The sequence below is a fragment of the Protopterus annectens genome, chromosome 6.part1 (genome assembly GCF_019279795.1).
Source record: "Protopterus annectens isolate FY-2018-M chromosome 6.part1, PAN1.0, whole genome shotgun sequence".
In the NCBI taxonomy this organism is placed as follows: Eukaryota; Metazoa; Chordata; order Ceratodontiformes; family Protopteridae; genus Protopterus; species Protopterus annectens.
The window spans coordinates 355,461,036-355,478,946 of record NC_056738.1 but is presented as its reverse complement, the minus strand read 5'-3'; the positions used below and the strand labels follow the sequence as shown (position 1 = coordinate 355,478,946).

Here is a 17,911-nt window from a genome sequence, read left to right as displayed (position 1 = left end):
GCTGCTTAAGTCTAGGTAGGATCTTAACAGAAAACAAGTACCATGGTAATTGGATTGCATGGCAGAGACTGACAATATAATAATAATAATTCCTTGTCTTGAGCCGTTTCACCAAAATCTCTTATTTACCTTTAAAAGCAATGGCAGTTTAAAAATCAACACAAAGCTAAAGCAAAAACAAACTTAAAAGATACATGGGATCCTTTATTGTTGGCCTTTGTCTGAATCTTATTTTATAAATGTTGGTATTTCCAAAATAATTTCAGTTTGCCTTGTCAGACACTACCCAAACTGCAACTCACTTAAGAAGGTAAGAGGAAAACAAACTCAAGCTGGTGAGAAAGGCATTTTTGACACTTTTTTCACTTACTCATTCCTCCAGTCTGCCCTTTAATATATAACCATGCACTTATCCTCACATCTTTGCTATAAAAATTAGTTTTAGTGCCTGACAATCACACAGTGATAAATGCCCAAAATGCAGCTATGTGTTTTTTTTTCATTAAAATATATCCTAGCAAAAGAAAAGAAAAAAGGAGCAGAAAACATGCACATTCCATAATTGTTAAAAAGAAGTTATGTACTCACCATAACGTTCCATCTGAGTAGGTAACTTCATTTGTCTGCAACCTGTGTATTGGATCCGACTCGGATCCGAGCCGGCAGCTTTCCAAGCTAATAGATCCGAGCTCCAAACTCCTCCCCTACCCATAATTCCCTGCCATCTCCCTCTAACCCTCAGATCGAGTTTGCCAAAGGACAATAAGGAATTCCATAACCTAGCAGTAGTTCCATACTGTTACAATGACGTCCATGAAAAGAAGCCATATCCTGGCTCTTAGATAACGAACTAAGGATGCGGGGGATGGAGGGTGGGTCGGTTGCAGACAAATGAAGTTACCTACTCAGATGGAACGTTATGGTGAGTACATAACTTCTTTATCTGAAGTAGTTAACTTCATTTGCTCTGCAACCTGTGGGACAGAGTCCCCAGCTACCAACAACTTGGGAGGCCCTTATGGAAGGAAATTCCGGAGCACTGCTGAGCCAAACGATGCACGTCCTCTGGAGATCAAATCCAATTTGTAGTGTGTAATAAAGGTATGAGAGGAAGCCCAAGTAGCTGCCGAGCAAATGTCATCCAAGACAGAAGAGGTCATGGATCGGGTAGAATGAGCTCGTATTCTCAGGGGCTCAGGACGACCAGAGCTTTTGTAAGCTAGGAGAATGCACTGTGAAATCCATCCAGCTAAGGTTACCTTAGTAACTGGCTTGCCCAGACAAGATTTTGCAAAGGAAACAAAAAGTTGGTCAGATTTTCTAAGATCTGCTGTTCTATTTAAGTAAAAGCGTAACTGTCTGTGAACATCCAGACAATGAAGTCTGTATTCTCTTTTATCTTGGAAATTTGGAAAGAAAACAGGCAGATTAATGGTCTGGTTGATGTTGACTTCCGAAGCCACCTTGGGAAGAAAGGAGGGATTAATCCTGAGGGAGACCCTGTCTTTATGAAAAATGATATAGGGAGGTTTACTGCAAAGAGCATGAAGCTCTGATATTCTTCTCGCAGAAGTAATGGCAATCAGAAAAGCCGTTTTCCATGATACATATTTCAAATCGACTGAAGCCGCGGGCTCAAAGGGGGGCCCAGTCAGAGCTTGAAGAACTAGGGTAAGATCCCATGGGGGAACTGGATCTTTAACGGGTGGTCTTAACAAAAAGGTTCCTTTCAAGAAAGCCTTGCATATTTTGGAGGATGCTAGCGGCCCTGAGTTGTTACCAACATGGTAGTGGGAGATAGCTGCCAACTGAACTTTAATAGCAGAAGCACTGGCTCCTTGATCAAAGGTATGTGAAAGAAAGTCTAGGACTGCTGGAATCAGAGCCGTAAAGGGATCTAAGTTCCTGTGCTCCACCCAGATCAAGAAACGTTTCCATTTACTGTTGTAGATCTAACTGGTGGATGGTTTATGGGTGGCCACCAGGATGGCTTTAACCGAAGATGATATACCGGGAGTCCTAGCCATCAAGGGAACTGGATCAACCAAGCGGACAGCTTCAGGTAGCCCAGTTTGGGGGTCTTCAATCCTAACTGGTGAGAGATTAGATCCAGTTTGGGATCCAAAATCCAAGGAGGATGTACTTGATGAGACCGTAGGTAAGGGAACCAGGTTTGGCGAGGCCAGAATGGGGCTATGAGGATAATTCTGCTCCCCAACCGACGAGCTTTCTACAAGAATTTTGTCATCAAGGGAAGAGGAGGATAAGCATACAGAAGACCGGATGGCCAAGCATGAACTAGAGCATCTCTGGGGGTTTCCCCTGGTGGGGGAATGAATTTGCTGCACTTTGTGTTCAAAGGCGAAGCGAAGAGATCGCAGCAAGATTGACCCCATTGGAGAAAGATTTGTTTTGCTACAGCAGGGTTCAGAGATCACTCGTTAGGTGAGAGGATCGTCCGACTCAACCTGTCCGCTAAGATGTTTGACCGACCTGGTATGTGCGTTAATATGAGAAAGCGGTTGGTGGATATCGCCCATTCCCATACTCTCATTGCCTCCCTGCAAAGTGGATAGGATCTGGTTCCCCCCTGTTTGTTTATGTACCAGACTACCGCCATGTTGTCTGTTTGAAGTACAATAGTTCCTGGAGGGAGAAGGGGATGGAGAGCTTGCAACACTAGAAGCACCGCCCTCATCTCCAGGACGTTGATATGCAGTGAGGTCTCTGTGAAAGTCCACGTGCCTTGGACGGATCTGCTCATGCAGTGCCCCCCCACCCGAGGAGAGAAGCGTCCGTGGTCACCGTGACTTGGGGAGGGGGTATAACAAAGGGGCGGCCTTCTCAAAGGTCTCTGGAATGGAGCCACCAAAGAAGCGATTCCCTGCAAATCCTGGTGAGAGGAATTGGTGTGGTCAGGGGTTGACAGAGGATGGACCATTGTACTTGTAACGTCCACTGAAGGATCCTCATCTTGAGGCGAGTGAAGGGGGATAGATTGATGGCCGCTGCCATAGATCCCAGGGCCCTCAGGACTAGTTCCGCTGGTGGGGCTGAGAATCGTACGAGATCTAGAATGTGAAGGCTCAGACTGCAAAGCCTGTCCGTGGTCAGAAAGACTCTGGATTGAGTAGTGTCTATCCTGGCCCCTATGAATTCCAAAATCTGAGTGGGTTGAAGGGAGGATGTCTGGAGATTTATCGTGATCCCTAGGTGGCGGGCAAGGCGTAAGAAGTAGTCCCTGCCTGAGTAGAGTTGATGCCTGGTAGGGCGGTTAGGAGCCAGTCGTCCAGGTACGGAAACATCTGTATTCCCTGAAGCCTCAGGTGGGCCCCTACAACTGCCATGGCCTTGGTGAACACCCTGGGGGCTGTGGTGAGACCGAAGGGTAGGACCCTGAACTGATAATGGCTGGCTCCAAGCCGAACGCGGAGGAACCTCCTGGATGGTCTGTCCATCAAAATGTGGTAGTACACATCCTTGAGGTCTGTTGAGCACATCCAGTCGTTCTACTGTAGAAGTGGGAGAATGGATTGAATAGTGGCCATCCGGAACTTTTCCTTGGAAATTGACAGGTTCAGCGTTGACAGGTCGAGGATGGGTCGTAAGTTCCCCGTCTTTTTTGGCACCAGAAAGAACCTGGAGTAAAAGCCTGATCCAGATTGTTTGGGGGGGATGCGCTGGATGGCTGTTTTTCTTAGCAGCCCTAAGATTTCTGATGCTGCTGCCTCCTTCTGATCAGGTGGGACATCGGGAGTTTTGTTGCTCAGGGAGGGTGAGATAGGAAGGGGATTGAATATCCTCTGGACATGATTCGGAGCACCCAGCAATCTGTTGTGATGGACTCCCTTTTCGCCAGGTGTTCCAAGAAGTGCTCCCCGACTGCCTCCAGAGAGGAGCAGTTGGGCAACCCCTCAGGGCTGTTGCGTGGGTCGATCCGAAAAAGGTTCTCTCGACCCAAAATTTTTTGGGCCCCCTCTGCCCCTGGGCCGGCGTCCACCCTGTCCACCTCTGCCTCTGAAGGACGAGGTATCCGGAGCGAAACGGGATTGTTGAGCTTTCCGGAACCACATCTTCTTTTGTCCCCTTTGGTTCCTGGAGTAGGACTTCTGAGGAGCTGAGAAGCGGATCCCAACGGCAGACAACGTCTTCCTGTCTTTCTCGCTCTGGAGAAGTGCATCGTGGACGGTTTTGACAAAGAGTGTGGAACCGTCGAAGGGGGCGTTCGCGAAGGACGCCTTGAAGGGTTCTGCAAAATCACAGAGATGGAGCCAGGCTTGTCTACGTAAGACGACGCCTGTTCCGCTAGCTCTAGCCGCTCCCTCCGTAGCATGGGAAAGGAGCCGCATAGACATGTTGGTGATTGACTTGAGAGTGGCCATTCGAGCCGAGTAGGTATGCTTGTCCTTGGCCGACATGGACTCTGGGGGTGACACAGCGTACTCTTTAATCAGGTCTCGCTGCAGTCTAATCACATGTGCCATATAATTCAGTGACCTTACAGAGAAGGTTGCTGAAGAAAACATCCGCTTTCCCAAACGGTCCATCATCCGAGACTCCTTGTCTGGAGGATGCACCGAGGAACTCTCCTGTGCTAATTCCTTTTTAGTGGCAGCCGCCACCACCATGGCATCCACTGGGGCACCCTTGCTCCAAACTGTCTTGTCCGTGGGAGGGCTAAGGATCCTGTCCGGCCTCTTAAGAATTGGTTCAACAGTCTGGTTTCTTCCATGCCCTGGTAGTAATGAGGTCTACCAGGGGATCGGTGGGAGGGGACACCCAAGAGGTAGATGGGCCTGTGTCAAATGCCTCCAGAAACACAGACTCATCTGAGGAAAGTTTTTGGGCAGACCACCCCCCTCTAATTCGTAACATTTCCATGATGTTTCCGAAGGAGACATCTTCGGGGGGTGACTTTGGGGAACCTTCCCCTTCCTCCAAGTCTATGTCTTCTGTGAGGGACTCGGGTGAGTCCAAGTTCCTCCTCTTGCACTTCCATTTGTGAGGGACCTCCTCGGGTGTGGCTGTCCAAAGAGGCCATACCAACGATGTCCTGTTCCCCTATGGGAACAGTCTGGGATGTAGGCACAGGCTGTCCCTGGGGCCGGATGATGGAGGACATGTCCGTATGAGTGGGAATGGCAGGTGGATCCGAAGCAAGAGCCTGGGGCTTCGAATCCCTTGAGAGGACCCTCTCCACGCCGTCTAATGCCGAGGGGGAACTGCTTTCCCTTGGATCAGAAAGCATTCCCCTCGGATCCGACGTGCGGATTGGTGCCGAAGGTGACCTGACCGGATCCAAAAGGGTAGTGTGCCCCGACCTTGACGGAGCCAAAGGACCACTGGCCCTCTCGGATCCAACGTTCAGCTCACGGCCCCGAGAGCTCGGATCCGAAAATGGGTCCGACAGACTGGAGGATACAGTCGGCGCCGAAGTAGGAAGCACTGTCTGCACTGACCCTACCCCGGCTCCGAAGCTAGTCGGATCTGATAGCTCCGAGCCCCGAAAGCAGGTCGAAGAAGGAGCGATGGGGGCAAAAAAAGGTGTCGAGGGGGGGGGAGAGGCAAGAGCACTCCCATCTGGATCTGGGCCTGACGAAATTGACGCATCATCCGGTCCATATCAGCGTCTGACAAGCTTCTGGTTGATCTAGATGAGGCCACCGAAGCCATCCGGGAAGGCCGCCTGAATGACCTCGAAGGCAACTGGGTCTCCTCCTCTGGCTCCGGGGAGAATCGTGGAGAACGGAGCCGAGAGGGGGAAGGCCCAGAGACCTTAAGGGGAGAGGCAAGCTTTTTAGATGGCAGTGCCGAAGAGGTGGATTCGGACCACCTTTTATGGCTCTGGTGCCTCTCCTTCTCTATCTTTTTTCTGCTTTCCCTTTCCTACTGGGCCAAGGTGGGAGGGTGAGTCCCGACCAGGGGATCAGTAATGACAGGTGGGGCAGCCGCAGCCGTGGCCGGCACTACCGAGGTGGAAGAAGCAGAGTCTAGGGGAAAAAGGCCCGCCAGAATGATCTTCGACCACCTATCCTTCAAAGCCCTGGGGTTGAAGGCTGCACAGATGGTATAGCCCGAAGAAAGGTGGTCAACCCCCAGGCAAAGGACACACCGAGTGTGACCATCTGCTGGAGACAGCTTATGGCCACACTTGGTACATTTTGAGAAAATGGCTTTAGGGCCTTCAGCCATTGTAAAAGAAAAGGAAAAGTAGGCCTACAAGCACACACCTTCACACACGCAGAGGGGGGAATAAAACTAACTAAACTAAAATTCAAGAGAACTACCCAAAAAAGACTACAAATTATAGGGGGAGTTCACACACACCAAGAAAAGGAAAAATCTGACAGAAAAGATGTTTTTAAAGACTGACTTACAGTAGTATTGCTCGGAGCTCGTTCTAGAGAAGCTTATGGAAGCCGCGGCAAATGAGATCTGAGCATTAGTGGGAGATGGCAGGGCATTATGGGTAGGGGGAGGAGCTTGGAGCTCGGATCTATTAGCTTGGAAAGCTGCCGGCTCGGATTCAAGTCGGATACGATACCTACAGGTTGCAGAGCAATTGAAGTTAACTACTTTAGATCTGCAGTTATTCGGTGTGAGGCTGAGCTAGTATTTGGGCCAGAATCCATTGCACCCACACAAAAAGCACACTTTTAGGCCTAAAGAACAACTTCTCCATGAGAATAAAGTTGTTAATGTAGAAAAAATAAGAACACTCACGCATGTCTATCTTTGTAATACCACCAATCAGAAAAAGACGAAATCAGTAAGACCAGTTTCAACAGCTTGACTCGGTTACATTTCTGGGGTTAAAGAACTTAGAGAGGGCCCCCATCCCACCTTCACTTCCGTAAGGCATGTCTCAGCAAGACTGCAACCTGGCAAAAGCAACTGATTATTGAGAAATTAAAAAAAAAAAAACGCCCATCTGAAAAGCAGTTCCTTATTTGAAAAAACTCATATACACTTGATTTTACAGTTACCTGTTAATACAGTTGCTGTCTGTTTTAAAGGCAATGACAAATCCTTCTTCTTCAGCTCTTCAGCAAGGACAAGTCCCTTTTCTGCAGCTCTTCTTTGGCGCGAACACACAGGTCCTATTTCAGCGCGAAAAAAATAAATGGAAATGGCGCTTGTGCGCATGCGCACACTGGCATTAAGTTTAAAAGTCGCGGGCGCCAAAAAAACCTGAAAAAAATGTTGAATTTGTTCTTAAAGGGTCGCGGGCTGCATGAAAGAGCTCTGAGGGCCTCATGCGGCCTGCGGGCCACAGGTTGGACACATCTGCTGTACAACATCCTTTGTCCTTTCAGATAAGTGCATCTCAGAGATGCAAGCAAGATTTACTGTGGTGGACATCTCAAAATCCCCAACAATGGTCTCGCCCCTTCAGCCCCCATCCGCCAAAAGCCATGGTCACCTATATATACAAACATACATTTCAGCAGACTTCCAAACCACATCCACGAACAGGAACAGAGACTGGAACACCACTGACAGGACAAAAAACTTCTTTAATTGTTACACGTTCTGGTACCTCTGCGTTTTGCCTTCTGTTGGAACATTTTTTACACTGCAAGTATGTCCCTATATATACTATTCATCTTTCTAATTATTCAACTAATTTCACACAATTACATAATTAAATAATTAAACAATTATATTGCTACCAAGCCAGATTTTAAAATGCATTGCATTCTCTTTAAACCGATTAATATAGTGTGATTTAAAGACACATTCATTAAATCCATATATTGTGCTAATATTTCTTCCTTCAGTAACAAATAAACATACATAAATAAACTTTACATTCCTGTTCATGGATGTGGTTTGGAAAGCCACAGTGACTACAGATGCCTCCCTGATGGGTTGGGGGGAGGCTATTTCAGGGAAACTCGGTCCAAGGCACCTGGCCTGAGACAAAGGCCCACTTGCATATCAGTGTCCTGGAACTGAGAACAGTGCTATTAGCGTTGCAAGCATTCCACTACATCCTTCTGTCAGGGACTATTGTGATCCAATCAGACAACGTGTCAGTGGTCTGGTACATCAACAAGCAAAGGGGCACCAGATCTTATCCATTATGCTGAGAGGCCTTGAGAATATGACAGTGGGCGATAGCTTCCAACCGCTTTCTAATTGCAACGCACGTTCCCCCGGAGCTCCAACGTGATTGCAGACAAATTGAGCAGTTGCAGAGTGGTCCCTCAACACTGTGATAGCGGCAAGAATTTTCAAGCGCTGGGGCCAGCCTTGCTGTGACCCATTCGCCTCCCCAACCAACTACAAGTGTAGCAACTACTTTTCCCTGATCCCCCCTCAGGGACAGTCCCCAAGGGACGCTCTAGTCCAGCTTGGCCCTCTGGTCTGCTTTATGCTTATCCTCCTCTTCCTCTCATCTCTCAATTTCTGAAGAAAGCACAGCAGTTGAAGAGCAAAGTGATCCTTATTGCTCCATATTGCCCTCGACAAGTTTGGTTCCCCTTCCTCTGGCCTCACCTGCTAGATCGACCATGGATCCTCAATCCATCCCCAGCATTGATCTCCCATCCGCAGGGTCTGACTCACCCCAATCTAACAAGCCTGAAGCTGACAGCTTGCTTTCTCCACTTCCTATGATTGCCAGGCAGGATAACCTCTCTTCCCCAGTGTGCAGTATTCTTATTGCATCTCATAAATTGTCCACCAGGCTAATCTATCTCACCAAATGGAAAAGGTTTTCATTATGGGCAGCAAATAAACAATTGGAGCCTTTGTCAGCCCCAGTTTTGGTGGTTTTAGATTATCACATCTTTTTCAATCTGGGGTGTCAGCCTCTTCTATTCATGTTCATTTAGCTGCCATTTCTAATTTCCACATTGGCTTTCAGGATTCTTCACTCATGTCACATAGACTCTGTAAGACTTTCTTGAAGGGTGTTTTTCAACTAAAACCTCCCTTTAGAGAACCAGTGCAACCTTGGAATTTGGCCTTGGTTCTACAAGCCCTAACAGCTCCCCCCTTTGAACCTGTGTCTTCATGTGATTTAAAGTACCTCTCTTGGAAAACTTTGTTTCTGGTTGCGATCACATCGGCCAGACGTTTGTTAGAGCTACAAGCCTTATGCATCAAACGTCCCTACCTTATTTTCCATAAGGATAGAGTATCACTGATAACTAATTCTTCCTTTTTACTGAAAGTGGTGTCAGAGCAGTCTATCAACCAGTCTGTTGACCTCCCAGTATTTTTTCCTAATCATTCTAAAAGGGGAGAGTATTGCCTGCATTCACTGGATGTTCACAGGCAAATATGATTTTATCTGGATAGAACAAAATCTACCCATAAATCAGACCAACTATTTCTGGCCTTTTCTGGCCAAGGTTAGGTCATCCGGTCTCAAAAGTTACATTGGCGTAATGGTTGAGAATTTGCATTACCTTTGTCTACAACAAGAACAACATCACCTTGCCTCACAGAGCGAAAGCCCATTCTACAAGGTCTATGGCAACTTCAGCAGCTTTCCATGCTAAGGCTTCCCTCAATGATATTTGCTCAGCTAAGACTTGGGCCAAACCTCATACTTTTATCCTTCATTACAAATTCGATTTGGCCTCCAGAGGTAGAGCTTCTTTTAGTTCAATGGTGCTCAGGAATGTCCTTCCATGAGGGCCACCCAAGGATACAGATTGCTGGGGACTCTGTCCCATCAGTAAGGAATGAATGAAGATTAACAACATTAGATAAAGAAGTTATGTCTTACCATAACGTTCCATCTGGGTTGTTGATCTTCATTCATTCATTACTCCCCACTCTCCATTCCCCCTCCAGAGGTTCCTGGTTGATCTCATATAATCCTTGTTTTTCCTTTATTGTAGGTCTGTTATGACCAGAGGCAGCCTCTACTTTTGTTTATCAACTTGCAAACTGGATCTGAGGTAACGGGGAGCAGAGCTTTCTGGGTAGGATCTTGGCTCGAGAGTTTTTGGCTGACGTGAGCTTGGTATGAGGCCGGCTCGGTTCCGAGAACGGAACCGATAACTCATCAGTAATGAATGAATGAAGATCAACAACACAGATGGAACGTTATGGTAAGACGTAACTTCTTTTTCAAATTAGGTAATACCAATCAGCCCTGTTCTACTGGAAGAATCAGTTGATCCCACTTGTCTCTTGCCATCTGCCCCTCTCAGATAAAGTCATTCAGTTCTTTATTAATTGCTATCCACAACTTCTCCTCTGGTTAATAAAAATATGCCTGACCTGTGTATAAGACTAAAGGGACTAAAACATTTTGACTACTTATATTTTACTATCCATGTGCATATAACAAAGCTTCCATTTTCTTAGTTTTTGTTTTTGTTTAGCCTTTTCCCACATATCCTTAGCTGCCACACCAGAATCATTTTAATTTATACTTCTAAATACTTCATTTTATTATATCCCCATAAATAAGGATATTGCTGAAGCAATTTCTGGGCACATAATTTACAGCTATTTCCTTTGTTTTAGTTTCATTAATTTTGTATCCCGAAAAGATTTAAAATTATCTCAAAATGTGATGTCTCTTTCTGGTTTTGTCGAGTATAAAATAATATCATCTGCAAGTAGAGCCAGCTTTTCTTGACTGCCATACCAATTATATCCTTGAATTTATGAGTCTCTTATTTTCTTTGCCAGTGGTTCTAAATATAATGCAAATAACAAAGGAGAAAGACACCCCTGCCTGGTTCCTGTGCTGCAACAGAAGTTATCAGAAAGGATCCCACCCACTTTAATTTTCACCTCTGATCCCTCATTTATCCTTCTAATCAACCTTATAATGTTTTCAGGAAATTCAAATGCTTCCATTGCCCTGCTCATAAAGTACCCACTTATTCGGTCAAATGCTTTCACTGCATCAAGACCCACCAACAAAAACATTATTTTCTTACATTCTGCTTCCCTGTGGATCATCAGTGTTCTGTTAATGTTGTCAAATGCTTGCCTCCCCTCCACAAAACCACATTGATCCATATCTATCAATTTTGGCATTACTTTTTTTTAGCCATTACAGACGTGAACACTTTATAGTCATGGTTTAGTATTGAAATGGGCCTATATCTGATGGATCTTTACCCTCTTTAGGTATTACAGCTACCACTGCTTTCTTCCAGGATGGTGGTACTTCTTCTCTTAAAATACTGTTATATAAAACCTTCCAGATCTTTATCAGTCTTTTCCCTCCTAGCTTCCAAACTTCTGCAGAACTAGCATCTGTTCCTGGTGACTTTCTTGTAGATTGGTTATACATCACAATTTTTATCTCAACTCCTCCTAATTTCACAATTAGTAATTGAGCCTCATCTACTTCTAACCTTGGCATATTTAATTCTTCCATAAACATTTCCATTGTATTTGTATCTTTTCTTGATTTCCATATTTCTCTGCTTTATACAAACTTTCAAATAATTTCCAAAATATTTCTAATACTTATACAGGATCTCTTGTTACCTTCCTTGTTGTAGGCTCCCTAAGCTTGGCAACAGCACTTTCTACTTTCTGTTGCCCGAGTCATTGTTCTAAAAGTTTTTGTGCTCTAGTGTTGTTATCAAAAAACAGTTGCTTAACAGCAATCTTTCTAAACTCATGCATATTATCAAGGTAATCCCTTATTTGTTTATTGTATTAGGGTGGGAGGTTGGCATAATGGTTAAGGTGTTTACCTTACAGACACAAGGTGCAGGGTTCGATTCTCACGCTGGGCAACTGGCTAGGCATAAAATGGCCCACAGGGTAGTTAGCTTAGTACTAATCTATGAACCTAATCTATGAACCTATCAACCTATTTTCTGCTTAATATTCTGCAGTTATTCGTCGTCTTTTTCTGTGCGATTCCCCCTATTCTGCAATACTTTAACATTTGTCAGTCCCTCTAAATAATTCTTGTTACTTCTTACCCATAGCTCCCTTTCTTTTATTTCCACCCTATTTTTAAACACCACCTCAATTTTATCCCACTCCCTAGCTGTATTTTCAGAGGAAATTTCTTTCCTCTCTAATAGCAACTGAATAATCTTCATTACCCATTCCTTAAATTCTTCTCTTTTCAACAGATAGGTGGGAAAGCACCAGTGTCTCATTTTTCTTTCATTACCCTGTGTTTTTATTTTAGTTATTATTGGCGCGTAATCTGAAATAGTTATTGGGTGCATATCAAGACCTTTAATTAAATGGACATGTTCTTGTGAAATGTAAATTCTGTCTAGCCTATCCCAGTTTTTATATATTGGGGAATAATATGGAAATGTACTCTGAACTCCTATTACTGAATTTATATCTTCCATGCTAAATGTTTTCAAAATGTCTTCAAAAACTTACCCTCCTTTGTTACACGTTACCTTCTGGGCCCTCCAGACACATCTTCACTGCTGCAAATCACATTCATGTCCCCACTTATAAATAACATTTCTTGTTAAAAACTGATTATTTCTCCCAGAATTTCTTAAGCTCTATTGTAGCAATTTTAGGAGGAATATAAATACAGGCCAGTGTAATCCTCATCCCTTGCCAGTAGCCTCATAGCACTACAAATCTGCCATTATTTACTCATTTAAATTAAGTGCTTTCTTAGTTAGATGCCACACTGGAACAGATCTCCAGGGCCTTAATGCTGTATTTTTAACATTTTTCAATGTATTTCCATCTTCGCAATTATAGCTGTGGTTTCCAGCCTTCTTATGTGTTCACGTGTAAATTTATACACATGTTCATTAATATTATAATTTCTTTTACACACAAACTTGATGAAGTATTTATTTGGTATGAAAGACATCTTTGTTGAAATTATTTCAGTTTATAAGTTACTAATATTTATTCTGATAGCTGTCTAGTGATAGATCTTTTTGTTAATTAGTGATTTTGTTAGTGAGTTGGTTTCTTAGTGAATAAGGTTTGGATTAGTAGGTTAGCCTTAATAAGCTGTTCTTATAATATATATTTTAATTTGTCTCTACTTTTTAGTTTTCAGTTCTGAGGTAGCACAGTCTTAGTTTACACTGTGGTGTTAAGGGGAAGGGGGACTTGGTGAAAGGAATAAGTTTAATGCTTTTATTGCTCTTAACAGAACCACCCTCTGTAGTCACTCCCTTGCGCCAACTGATTATATATAAATAATGAATGTGTTTAACGCTTTTCATTTTGCTCAACTAGGATTGCTTGTTGGTATGTTTCAATAAAGGATATTCTATTTTAGCTCAATTGTTGACTACCTACTATTTTATTACTTTGTAGTACGTATTTTACAGTTTGATTTTTATTAGTGAATAGGTGCATAACATATTTCAAGGAGTGAACTTCACACCATTCCGCACAGCAAAGTTTCTACTTGGTTTGTATTGTTCATTTCCATGCTCGTCTTGAGTACAGCCCTGATGAACCTTCTATTGGAATGCAAGGAGAGAGTCTTTTGCATTATAGCCAACTTTAGTATGTCAGTAAAATGTGACCATACACTTCCTTCCCAAGTTCCATTTCTAGTACACCTGAAACAAAAACAGTGATGTGTGTTGAGAACATCAGGTGTGAAAACAATAGCCCCTCAGTAATTTTGTCATTTTGTGATAATTTAAATTACAATGAACAGTCAGTATTTCAATCAGCTGTTGTAAACATTCCACACAGTCCCAAATCTTATCCTTCCTTATGATTTATGTGAATTGTTTGCAGGTTACTAGGAGTCGACAAGGTTGTCAACTATGCTCTAAACGAATGGCTCAGTGACATTAAGAAGAACCAGTTGCCAGGAATTTTGGGAGGAGTCGGACCTATGCACTCAGTTGTTCAGCTCTGTAAGTACCTGGTTTGAAAATGTTTGTTTCACTCTTTTTTCAAGGCTTGTGCCCCTTATTTAACCATACTTCTATATCTGCTGCTTTTGTGAATACTGAATAAATAGAACACCAGAGTATTGTACGTCTTCTGATGTATTTAGTGTACATGTTTTTGTCTTTAAACATCTTGCATTGCAGCCACAGCACATGCATACATGACAGCCTCTTAGCACAAACGTTTTGGACAAAGCCAGAAAGAATAAGGGGAAAAGACTAAAAATCAGAAAAAATTTTAAATATTTAGTTATTTTAATATCATAGACCATCTAAAATGGTGACTTGTGACCATGTTAACTTACCCATTTAACTCATTCAGTCCATTTGAGCTCTGGAGGTTTCAGGCATCCTGAGCTTTTTGAAAAATCAAGTTATTTCCTCACATTTCTAATAAATGTCCATATTTATTTAGCTCTAAGAATTATTAGAGATGTCTTTCGGCTTTTCCCGGTTAGGGGTCACCACAGTGGAACTCCATTCCGCTAATGATTGGCAGTGGATTTTTACGGTGCCGAGTTGCCATCCCTATGCCCATACTTCAAAGAAGGCACACCCATTCATGCATGCACCTTAGAGATGTAAATGGCAGATTTCAGCACCAATGAAGTCTTCACAGTGGTAGTGTTCATTAACTTTTGGGTCTTAAACTGGATTCTTTAAGTCATGCTAAACATATGAAAACATGTAAATATTAATTCTGTAATAGTTTGTAATCAACTTACAGTACCTTAGTAACCATTCAAGCCTCACACATAACTGTCAAACAGAATTTTTGTCTGTCCATCTGTGAACTTTCATATGAGACTGTACAGTTCTGTCTGTTTACTTGGTTGTTGAGATATTATGAAATATATGACAGTTATGACAATGTAAATTAATAGTATGTGAACATTACTTAATATCTCTTTAGTAGCACTAGACAAAGGTCAAATATTAGTGCACTTGTGCTGCCCATCTTGTAAGCTTTAAAATGAAATATTTCAATGGCTTATATGTAGCATGGTTTTGGAATTATTAATGCAAATGTGTACCGGCTGAATTAAATGCCTAGAGGTGTCAGCACAGAAAAGTGGAGGCTACAGTAAGCCATATTAAGTTAACTTAGCCAAACTCAGCACAGAATGTCTATGCTGAGCCACAATGTGGGCGCAACTGTGAGATGAAGGGATGGGGAAGGGGGATAAGGTGGATTGCCATTTGGGTAGTAGTCATGAGTTGGATGGATTGAGGCAACTCAGGCCCCTAGTAATGGAAAATGGATTTAGGAACATTTCCTCACTGTTGGGTGAAAGACCCTTAGGTGTTATAAGAAGGCAGAAAAGTGCTTTCTAGATATAACTGGTTCTCCTTAATGAACACAGTGGGTTCTGGCACCAGACTTTTTGGTCAGAAGTGGTCTTACTTTGCTGGAATTGTGCTTTATGAAAGGTTCCAAGTTGGTGTAGGGATACCTAGATGTCAGGTAAGAGCTGTGTAGTTTGAAGTTTCCCTGATGAAGGAGAGGGGTGTCTGAATGTAGCTTCAAGTCACAAAGAGGCAGAGAGGGAAAACAAGTATAGTTTGTTTTTATGCACCAAACATCTATACAGCGTATTCTTTGTTTTTAGAAAGAAATGAAAAAAAGAAGTGTTTGAGACAGTGGCAGTCAACAAGTTTTTAGTCTTATTGTGAGACTTCAGTTTTCACATGAGGGGTAACTGAAAAGTAACTGAAAGAAGCATGAGTGATAGGGAAAGTATCCTGGATGTGAATCCAAGTGGTGAGTTGATGTTCATCGTGTTTCACTGCTGCAGTCATTACACTTGGGTTATCCTGCCGTCAGGCGGTCCCGCAGTCGGCCAGAGTTCCAAAGTCTTGGTCCGGCGTCAGTTGCTGTCGCTTCTTCCCTGATGTCAGTGTGCCAGGGGTGTATAAGATGCAGCCGACGCCATTTTCTTCAGTCTTTCTTGCTGCGCGGTGCCCGAAGCAAAAGCAGTTCGCAAGTGCCGGTCGGCCGACTTCTGAGATTTTCAATTCGAATTTTCAGAACCGAAGTCTTCAATAAAGCTAAGTACCCCGTTGGGGAAACTTTTTCTTGCCTCAAACCGATGTCAGTAAAAGTTAATAATTATATTTCTTGTGTGAAGCAAATACCTCATAAGGATTTTCATTCTTACTGTATTCCATGACTAGGCCCAGACCACGATGTCACTAGTTGTCGGTTTTGTGCTAGATTTAACAAATGCACTATTAAACGTTGGTTTGATTTTGCTCACCATTACTTTGGGTGAAGGTTTAATTATACCATGCCGTCGGAACAACCGATGACCAGAATACACAAACAACGCAAAGACAAGGATAAGGACAGGCATCCGAGGCCCAAAACTGACAATGAAGCCTCTTCTAGGCCAGTCGCCGGTTCTCAGTGAGGCGCTTTCGCAGCTCCTGACACCCGCTACCTCAGAGCCACAGGCTGCCTCTGACTCCCACATGGAGATGACAAGGCCTCTGGATACTGAAGGTGTTGGGCCTATAGAAACTAACCCTTCAGATGGTCCAGAGCCGCTGAGCAGGCATCGGCTTCTGAGGGTGTTTTCAGACCTTCACAGATTACCATAAAAACTACAGCCAAGTCTAAAACCCCATTAAAGACAAAGAAGTAAGTACAGCATTCACCTGGACAGGCCTCCATGCCTAAAAAAACGGATGCTCAAAATGGCCGAAGACTTAATTACTCTGATTAGGGGTACCCATCCCCCTCCTGATAAAAGGCCTAGGCAGGATACAGACTATGATTCCTCTGACCAGGTTTCCATTTACTCTGATTCCTCTTCAGACCAGGGATACTCTTTACCCCCCTATGAGGACTCTGATGCTGAAGAATCAATTCCTTCAGCCTCTCCTCCAGAAGATTATTCTTTTGGGGAAACTTTACATACCATGAGGGAGCATTTCCATTGGGAGGGCCAGGATTACTCAGAATCCAAGAAAAAGGCTCAGAGATTTTCTTTTATTACCTCAGCACAGACCCCTTGCTATTCCGCCAGTGTTGGATATTGTGGATGATGTGTTCTCTGAATCCAGTTTAAATCCTGATTCTTTGCCCCCTGCCCCAGTCAAGCCAGACAGGTACTACAGAGTCCCTGACTCTGACAAGTTTCTTTTTTAAAAACCCTGTTGCTGACCCAGAAACTATTTCCCAGGGTCCCAAAGGGGTAAAGGCTTCCACGGCTAAGAATCCAGTTCCCTCTGACAGGGATTCTAGAGCATTAGACAGATGGGGAAGGGAAGAAAGTTTACACTTCTGCAACTTTAGCAGTGAGAGCTTTAAATTGCCAGTTTCACATGCTTAAATACCAACAATATTTAATGTCTCTGTTAAAGCAGAAAATGATTACAAGTTCAGAACTACCTGACTATAAGGAAATGCAGGAGTTATTGCATGCAGCTGAACAAGTGGGCAAACATACTCTGCAATGTGGTTTTGATTCATTAGAGGCTTCTTGTAGAGCAGTTACAGGATCTGTGATTCGAATACATGCTTGGTTAAAAGAACAAGGTTTACCTGATCATGTTAAGGCTAAATTATTGGATGCTCCTTTACAGCAGAATACTTTATTTGGTGTTAAGGCAGAAGAGGTATTAAAGAAAATGGAGGATAAGGCAAAATCTATGCAAACGGTGAAGGATTTCTTACAGGTACAGCCACCTAGATTTAGCAGAAGTTGGCCTTCAAAGAATTGGTCCTTTCCAGTGTCAGACAGACCACAAAGAGGCAGATACAGACACCCAAGAGGCAGATTTCAGCCCCAAGGCTCTTACAGACCATGACAGTGGGGTGCTTCAACCCCAAAAGGAGGTGAAGACAAGTCACAACCTTACAGGAAACAGTCCCAATGGCTTCCCCCTTCAAATGCCAAACACTTACCTTTTGGCAGCTCCCGTAGGGGGAAAACTTGCACTTTTTTCTCAAAATTGGCATATAATCACCCAAGACAAATGGCTTCTGAATATTGTGTCTCAATGTTACAGGTTCCACTTTCACACTCTACCAAGGCTAAAAAGAATGCCAGACCTGCAACAAA

General features: G+C 43.6%; 1 protein-coding gene across 1 annotated transcript in view; it reads left to right on the top strand.

Moving 5' to 3' along the window:
- Window positions 1-17,911, top strand: part of ATG2A (autophagy related 2A) — a 2,853,001-nt gene that overhangs the window by 2,683,627 nt on the left and 151,463 nt on the right. Inside the window, exon 39 of the mRNA XM_044075772.1 lies at window positions 13,687-13,808. Within this exon, the coding sequence (XP_043931707.1) occupies window positions 13,687-13,808 (122 nt within the window). The remainder of the gene's footprint in view (window positions 1-13,686; window positions 13,809-17,911) is intronic.